Below are 8,040 nucleotides of genomic sequence, written 5' to 3' on the forward strand. Positions count from 1 at the left end.
ATAGTGAGTGCATTGTTGTACTTTAATTTACCGTGAGGGTCACTGACGGGGCACATGCGCCACCATGCGGTCAAACTCAGAAATCACATGAAGAGAAGCAAAAACAAAAAAAAACACGGTAATATGGCTCCCACACAGCATGTGTCAAAGTCTACCTTTCGTACAAGACATGGTTGGGTACAAAACTGTTTTTATTTAAATTTAAAAATAAACATAGATGAATGGATAAACTTAGACTTCGACTTGACTTTATTGATCCCTTTGGGATGGCTCCCTCTGGGAAATTTATATGTCCAGCAGCAATGAGAACACATAATAAAATAAAAAATAATTCGATCAATCAATAAATAAGGTTATTACACCAGAGAGTGAATTAGTAATAATAATAGCAGTGCAATTGGTATCAAGTCTAGCAATATGACTTTACCGGTACCGGCATAATAAAAATGTGTATCTTTTGTTTTTAACCACTGTTTTGCAATGCCACTGTAGCAATGGTTGCTTGACATTTTCCAAGTTTGTAATATTTTAAGACGAATGTGTGCATACAGTATGTATATGTAATATGCCACTTAAGCAGGTATAGGCAAACGTTGAGAGTTGCAGTCATGCAGCCAAGTCTGCAAGCTTCTGGAGGCTTTTGAAATAGGTCACGTTCGCATCAAGGATGTCAGCATCAATTTTTCTGACTCTGCTGCTGAAGTGGTTCCAGCCAGTGGCCCGTGGGTGTAGAAGAGCACGACATGCATGGGGGGGAAGGGAGGTTCAACCTCAGCATGAGGAATTATTGTCAAAGATACTCAGCTATAAACACTAGATATTTTTATTATTATGATTTAACTGATTTCCTGATTGCACTGAAGAAAATACAAGTGATGACTGTGCAAAGATCAATGATTTTTGGTCAATGTTAAGACGCTCAAAAATTAGCATCTTTTTTTTTTTTGCAATGGGTTTCCCCGATTGGATTTTTTTGACAGTGCTATGTGAATTTATCCATATATATGGGGCAAGTTAATGCCGTCTGTAGGGAATTCATAATAATTGCCCCCCCCTATTTATTACTATATATATTATACTCGGGGAAATTATGGAATGTGTGTGTTCCTTTGAAAGAACATCTTAAAACATTGCTTAATTACTAACAACCAAAATTCAAGCCAACAATGATGATTGGAGTGTATTAGAATACATTTTATTTTGACACAGACAAAACGGAGAAGAGAATTGAATTATAATGTGTCACATCAAAATGTTGAAAATGTTTCATGACTCAGTAATATGATCAGGTCATCCCTCTGTAAAAGTAAAGATGTTGAAGAAACACATGGCACAGGGAAATAAAAACAAAAAAAACACATCTCAGTCTCACGTACATGGTTATCTGCAGCAGACACGCTCTGTGATTGGACTTTTCTTAAACACGGCCATTCCAATTTGTGCTAATTTGACATCTTTTCTAATTCTTACTTTTTTGTGTTTCCTCACTTTCATGTTTAAGATGATCAAACAATGAAATTAGAAGCCAATGTTAACCCAAGTAAACATAAAAAAGTCTTTAAATGGTGATTTTATTTATTAAGGTTAAAAAATAAATAAAATAAAATCCAGGTCCTGCGTGAAAAAGTCGGTCCCTCCTAAACCTAAAAACTAATTGGGCCACCCAAAGCAGCAACAACTGAAAGCAATCCTATCCTTTTACTGGAAATGACTCTTTGACATCTTTGTGGTGATGGTACTTTTCAGGCTGGTCTATTTCGTCTATTTCGGAATTCTCCTTGTCGCGACAGCGTGCTGGTTACAGCACCGCCAACTGGCGGTCGGGAGAGACTCATAGAACCGGAGTTACATTACGTTACAAAATAGCTTTTGTATTGCTTTAAAGACAAATCCGAGGGCATTCGGAGTTTACAGCAGTGTTGCCAGGTGTACGATAATTTTCGTATTTGTACAATAATTTGACCCTCTATACGATGTACGATCAATAATCCCCAAAAATGTGCTTTACTGAGCATGTGCAACGAGAGACGTCCATGCATTGATTGGCTGAATGATAAGTGCCCGCCCCCAGGAGACGCTCCCAAACAGGAAATTGGGCAAGACTCAAACCACCTATCCAGTAATATATACAGATCAGTGACATTAACCCACAACGAAGCCTTGAGTGCCTTTGAGCGCTTTTAAACACAAGAACGACTCATTTGACTGTCGCAAATCAGTGTACTTGGGTTATGACGGGTCTGCGATAATTTCCATCAAAATATGATCATTGAGAGTCTATGGTCCGATAATCCTACATTTCCCACCTGGCAACGCCGGTTTCAACGGTTTCACTATACAGTGGTTTCATTCTTCCAAGGTCCCGTTCGTATGTTTCCGGTCGTGTCTGACACAAGCAGACAATCTTCCTGCAGGCTCCGGTTTCTGCCAATAGTTACTCGTCGGTTAATCGTGGCATGTTGTCGAGGCAAAGTATTTCTTGGAAAACAATTTGGTTCCACCTCTGCACACTGTTTTTCCTTGTCCTTTGGTATCTTCAGCGTGTAGCTGGATGAATCGAGGTCTTGCAAATACAGCAAGTTGCAGGTTTCTGGCATTTCAGAGCAGCTTGTGCTGGAAAAATGGTCTGCTGAGCTGTACGAGTGCCACTGGCAAGTATTTCCCCGATGGGAAGTGAGCAAGTCTTGTATGTTGTTGCAAGAGGTCTGGTGTTGTGATGCCGGCTGATGCTGATCTAAGTGAGGGCTGGGGCAAGAAATTTGCAGGTCTGGGTGCGGGCTGTTGGACACCGGTGAGCCTTCAAGGTAGTGTGACGCGTCAGGGATTTCCAGCTGGGAGCTAATCAAATTCCCGTCCATACTGTTTGATGCCATCTGAGAGCGGTAGTTGCGGAGACATGGGCGCGGGTGATTGAACGAGCGGGACTTGGTTCTGTCGAGAAGGCAACTTTGTAGTGGCACAGAAGGACGAGGGAGCTCGTCCGATAGGGCCAGAGGACGCGGTGAGGGCGCCGACTCGCTAAAAGGCGAGTCGAGAGTAGCGACGGTGGGGGTCATTGCCGCCACGCAGCAAGCGCTGGCGTGACTGGGAGTGAGATTTTGGGAAGGGGATGCACTTTTATGGTACAAGCTTTGCACAAGTTGCGGCGAGAGCAGCGGCTTTTTGCCTAAGCAAAAGGAGTTGAGGTTGCACTGCGGTTGATGAAGCTCCTGCCTCTGGATTTGTCTGTTCCCATCGCCATCGGCGAGTTTGGATTTGGCCGGGCAACAAGCCCACCAGCGGTGCCACACGTCGTCACGCTTGGCACAGTGCTGGATGAGAAGAAAAAGTCCAAGGGTGACGCAGAATGCGCCATACAGACAGCTGAATATCATATCCAGAAAACGTCCGAGAGAGACGGCCAATGCGCCCAATGCCCACGTCGACAGAAATAGAAACAGGCTGAAAACGGCGGTCCATAGCTGCGATTTAAATGAGTGCTCGTTGGAAAGCTCGGTTACGCCGCTAATAAATGCTGCGCAATCACCGGCGGATCCCGGCGCCCCCCCGACGTCAGGTTGGCACTGTTGCTCTGTGGACGATAACTGCTGCTGCTCCTCACTCAGAACTCGGAGCTCGTACTTCCTCTCGGGATGGCGTTGAAGCTGGATGTAAGTGCACAGGAAGTACACGGACATGATTAAGACCAAAAGACTCACGGGGGCGTAGAATCCTCCCAGGCTTGCTTCCCAGGCCATCCAGCAACTGGAAAAGACAAAATGATTGACGGCTTTTCAATGAATTGACATACGACTCCCTTGCAATGAATACTTACTACAGTGCATCATCCCTGCTACCGTAGTTTTCCATTCCAAAGGCTGCAGTAATTCCAACAATTATGAGCGGGATGCCATTGCTTGCAAGATAGAATCTGCAGGGGGAAGAAAAGGTAAACATAAGAAATCAAGACACCACATTTTATGCCCAATTAGCACACAGAAACAACAGCGCCGTTTTCAACATTGACAAATCCCCTTTTTCATTGATACTTTTTCTTCGAGCGAGAAATTATAGTGGAAATGTGCGGCATTCACGCTGAACGCGTGACCCTCGACAGCCCCGAGTTAACTACGGGAAGGTTTGAAAATGCAGCGATATGAAGCAGGTCATTGAAGTTTACCTGAGAATAGTTGTTTTGCTTTCAGCCAGGACGGAACCGTTTGGGCCCGGGGCTTTAAGTGGGTCTTTGGACACATCGTTCCAGATGTTTCTGGCTGTAAATGTCAGCCACAGTAATGTAGACAAAGAAGCATACTGGAGCATCATGCCCACCTGCCAAAGATGAAGATGTGAACAGAACAATAATCCAATTCCCTACAAATTCTGATCAGTTTAAATTGAGAGAATTAATTTTAATCAGAAAAGAGCAATCGACACAAATAGCATGCTGTATGAGTGTAGAAAAAGATCATAAAGTACAGACTCGTATCCACTGAGACACCAGTTTCAGTTGTCTTTAGATTCTCTGTCAACTATTTGTACACATGTAATTCAAACGTATTCCATCCGTCCATCAATCATCTACCGCTTATCCGGGGTCGGATCGTGGGGGGCAGCAGCAGCAGCTTTAGCAGGGAAGCCCATACTTCCCTCTCCCCAGCCACTTCAACCAGCAGTCCTGGGTCGTCCCCGGGGCCTCCCGCCGGTGGGACATGCCCAGGACGCCTCCCCAGATCATAAATACTGCATTTATGATACCATAAGAAAGTAAGGCGATCCAACTTACAATTTGACACACAAAAGGAGCGTTGATCTGATTAATGCCTCCGGCAAACACGGCAAACGTCAGTCCTGTGTGAAACAAAAAGTTGAGGAGTGTGTGCCGTCCATTTCTGCTGATGCGGATCACGCTGGAAACCAACCAAAAATAGTGGAAATATAATAATAACAATAGATGATCATTGTTAATAATGTGAAAGAATGACTTGATAATCACCTGTAATGTACGACGTACGTCACGATGGAGACCAGCAGACAAAGCAACATGACGGCCGTGCAGGCATACACCACTGGATGCAGGTAGTCCCCAGGATACGGTGGGAAGGACAAAACTCGCTTCAGATCCTGGAGTACATTTCATATTTAACGTCTGAGCAAAACATCACATTTACAAATAGGCCTCGCTGGCATGATGAGCACCTCATCCGTGCAAAAGATATCAAGTCCCTCTGCCCTTCATAAAACACAAATGAATAAATAAAGTGCAAATTTGCAATAGCATTAACTACAGCTAGTCAAGTCAATCAGTGTCCCGCTCAGCCAGCCATCCTTCATGCAAGTTCAGGTAGGCAGACGTCAAGTTTCCTGAGAGCAACACAAGTCTGTCTTATTGAAATCATACCATTTATTAATCGATACGACGATGACAGCAGGCTGCCGGTTGAAAATCCAAAGTGCTGATTTGAATGTTTTTTAAAAACCGTTTTAACCAGAAAAGAGGTTTACGGTTCAAAATCGATTGATCAAGCAGCCCTACTCTCCACCAAATGCAACAAAAGCAACCTTTACAAAATTCCATCCTACAGTTAAAACTGAAAGCATTTTTCCATTTCATCATTTTTCACACCCCTTCCTACAGGACACCAATATCTCCTCCTTGCCACAATAATAATAGTCATTGTTATGCACAGCGGTACCGATTTACACCGAGCATTCAGACGTGGTGTTACTGCCACATGTTATCCAGAGAAAAAAAAACACAGTGCCAGCTGATTTTTTTTGTTTAGTGAAGTCTTAGATCATTCACGTCGTCCTTGAAAACGTTCTATTTCATCAGATCTCGTCACGTTTCATTGGAATTTCATCCACCGGCATCCCATTGAAAAGAGATACAACGCTGCCATCTGCTGGCCAGAGTGGCTGTTTTCGATTTCACAACCCATTGACCAGGCAGCGCTCCACTTGTAGACGTTGCACTGCAAACAAAAAACCAAAAAACCTAGTTGACGATATTTAACGTTTATGCCAGCATACATCGTGATTTTACTCATCGTTTTTCAACGTTTTTGGCGGTAAAGCGTTAAAGGTGCAAAATCCGCCACAGCAGTTCATTTCAGGTTTGAAAGAAATGTAATTTCTGTGCATCCGCTCCTTTTAGTGGTTTGCGTGTTGGGTAGAAACGCGCAAGGTAGAAAATGAAGATCAGCTCCCACGTCTGTTTGCACAATCGGACCCATTTTGTTTTTCCTCTTAACTGGAACTGACTTGTGTGCACGCGCATTTCGAGCTGAAGACATTGCGGGAAGGACCTAGTCAACGCATCGACATCGTCGTGTCTTTCTCCTCCTCTCTGTTCTTCTCTCTGGGACGTCATGTGCCCTCATAACGCTTCAGTGAGCAAGCATCTATTAGACAAAGCATGACTGATTTAAATCCTTCGCAGAGCCCATAAAAAGAACTAAAATACAAAACAGTACACTGCACTGCACATTGTCATACTTTGAAATAGGATTTATTGTGTTACTGCATGTGGAGCTTAACGCTGGTTTTCAGCTGTAAGAAAAAGAAAAACATGCGAAGAAATTCAAGGCCATTTGGCTTTTTCATGCGTTCATTTTTATTTATATGAAGTATTAGTGGTATCATCAGCTAAAATATGCAGCAGATCATATTAACAGGTGAAGATTTTCTGGTGTACCAAAACAACAACAACAAAACTGGCGCGTTACGATTGTTTGTGTTATGATCCATAATTGTCATAACAAACAATGTTCAAGGATCAACGTGACTCCCTCAACATTTACTTAAAAAATAACAAAATGCAAATTCTATTGCTCTTTTTTTTTCAGTCTTTAGATTTTCAAACAAGTCAACTTGAACCGTAAAGTAGTTGAAATGTGTTGGACGTCATTTGTCAAGTATTTTCTACATCATAAACAAGCCACATGAAGCAACATTTTATAGAACCATACAATTGAAATATAGTTATGAAGCCTTCGTTCTCACCATATCTTTCCAGACGCCAATTATGTATTTTAACACATCACGTACAAGCATATAGGCCGAAAAGAAATCAGAACAATAAGAAAACTTGATTTTGTACTTAAGCTACAGTAGTCCATTATTTTTTACTTGATGTTGTGGAATGAAATACATTAGAAACAAACAATAACAACAACAACACATGCTCAAGTTGTAGGCTGTAAAGAGGAGGAATGTTGGGCTGATATCATTATTAGCGGTCTCATTCCGAACACTTACCATTTGCCGTTCGTTACTTTGGGCTCCACACAAAAGACACCACTCGATTATATATATATATATATATGTATATATTTGAAAATGCATACATATATGTATATAGGTTGTCCTCGGACTCGTCGAAGTGAAAAGAGCGGAGACGCGGTTGAATTGCATCCGCGCGGCCTCAACTGGCCGCAAGAGTCAAATGCAAAAGCTGCGACTGCTCCAGTGACGTCAGCCAATGGGCCGAACCCCGTTGGGGGTCCACCGCCGTTGTGGAGGCGAGAAGTGTCCGTGGTGGCTTTTGATTGCTCGGCGTGGAGTCCTTCGTTTTGTTTTGGTTTTTATTGTTTTGTTTTTAGCACAAAAAGCGCCGATGTGAAATTGCAATGAAAGACTATAAGAAGCACTGTACAGTATTATTTACGAGCCTGAATTGAGGTCACTGAAGATAGCGTGATGTGACGTCATAGCAAGAAGGATGACGCTTGACCTCAGCTGACAGCCACGTAGTCTGACTTTTTTTTTGTTTTGTTTTTTTGGACTTCATTTTTCTGATATCTTTGTTTCATTTGTTTGTTTTTTTCCCAGATATTTTATTTAAACTGCATGCGTTTACAGTAGCACTGTAAAAAAAAGAAAACGTAATTGTGAGGGCTCGTCCTCTTAGCCGGTTGGCTCATTAGCAGCTCTGTGGTGTATGTAGTGCTCTGTTTCGCCCAGTTTGTTTGTTTACAAAATCTTAAATAAATAAATAAATAAGGGAGCAAAAAAAATTCAATACATTTTAACAAACAAAGAAATTTGTGCACCAGGTGG

General features: G+C 42.4%; 1 protein-coding gene across 2 annotated transcripts; it reads right to left on the reverse strand.

Moving 5' to 3' along the window:
* Positions 1–1,173: 1,173 nt before the first annotated feature.
* On the reverse strand, positions 1,174–7,246 carry adgra1a (adhesion G protein-coupled receptor A1a). 2 transcript variants are annotated; one of them, XM_077503132.1, is made up of 5 exons: positions 4,976–7,246; positions 4,766–4,830; positions 4,160–4,311; positions 3,815–3,910; positions 1,174–3,744 (listed from the first exon to the last, which is right to left on the reverse strand). In XM_077503132.1, exons 3-5 carry the CDS (start codon positions 4,303–4,305, stop codon positions 2,334–2,336), a joined length of 1,653 nt encoding a protein of 550 aa, XP_077359258.1. In that variant the 5' UTR covers positions 4,306–4,311; positions 4,766–4,830; positions 4,976–7,246; the 3' UTR covers positions 1,174–2,333. The 2 variants fall into 2 exon arrangements, with proteins under 2 accessions (XP_077359258.1, XP_077359257.1); XM_077503131.1 differs by having other exon boundaries at positions 4,766–4,889.
* Positions 7,247–8,040: the final 794 nt, after the last annotated feature.

The sequence above is a fragment of the Festucalex cinctus genome, chromosome 17 (assembly GCF_051991245.1).
Source record: "Festucalex cinctus isolate MCC-2025b chromosome 17, RoL_Fcin_1.0, whole genome shotgun sequence".
Classification (NCBI taxonomy): domain Eukaryota; kingdom Metazoa; phylum Chordata; class Actinopteri; order Syngnathiformes; family Syngnathidae; genus Festucalex; species Festucalex cinctus.

Excerpts from the sequence above, each read along its gene's own strand:
- adgra1a (XM_077503131.1), bottom strand. The coding sequence starts at position 5,025 with ATGTTGCTTTGTCTGCTGGTCTCCATCGTGACGTACGTCGTACATTAC. Across the intron at positions 4,312-4,765 it reads CTCCTTTTGTGTGTCAAATT|GTGGGCATGATGCTCCAGTA; the intron begins GTAAGTTGGATC and ends CATCTTTGGCAG. Across the intron at positions 3,745-3,814 it reads AGCAGGGATGATGCACTGTA|TTGCTGGATGGCCTGGGAAG; the intron begins GTAAGTATTCAT and ends TGTCTTTTCCAG.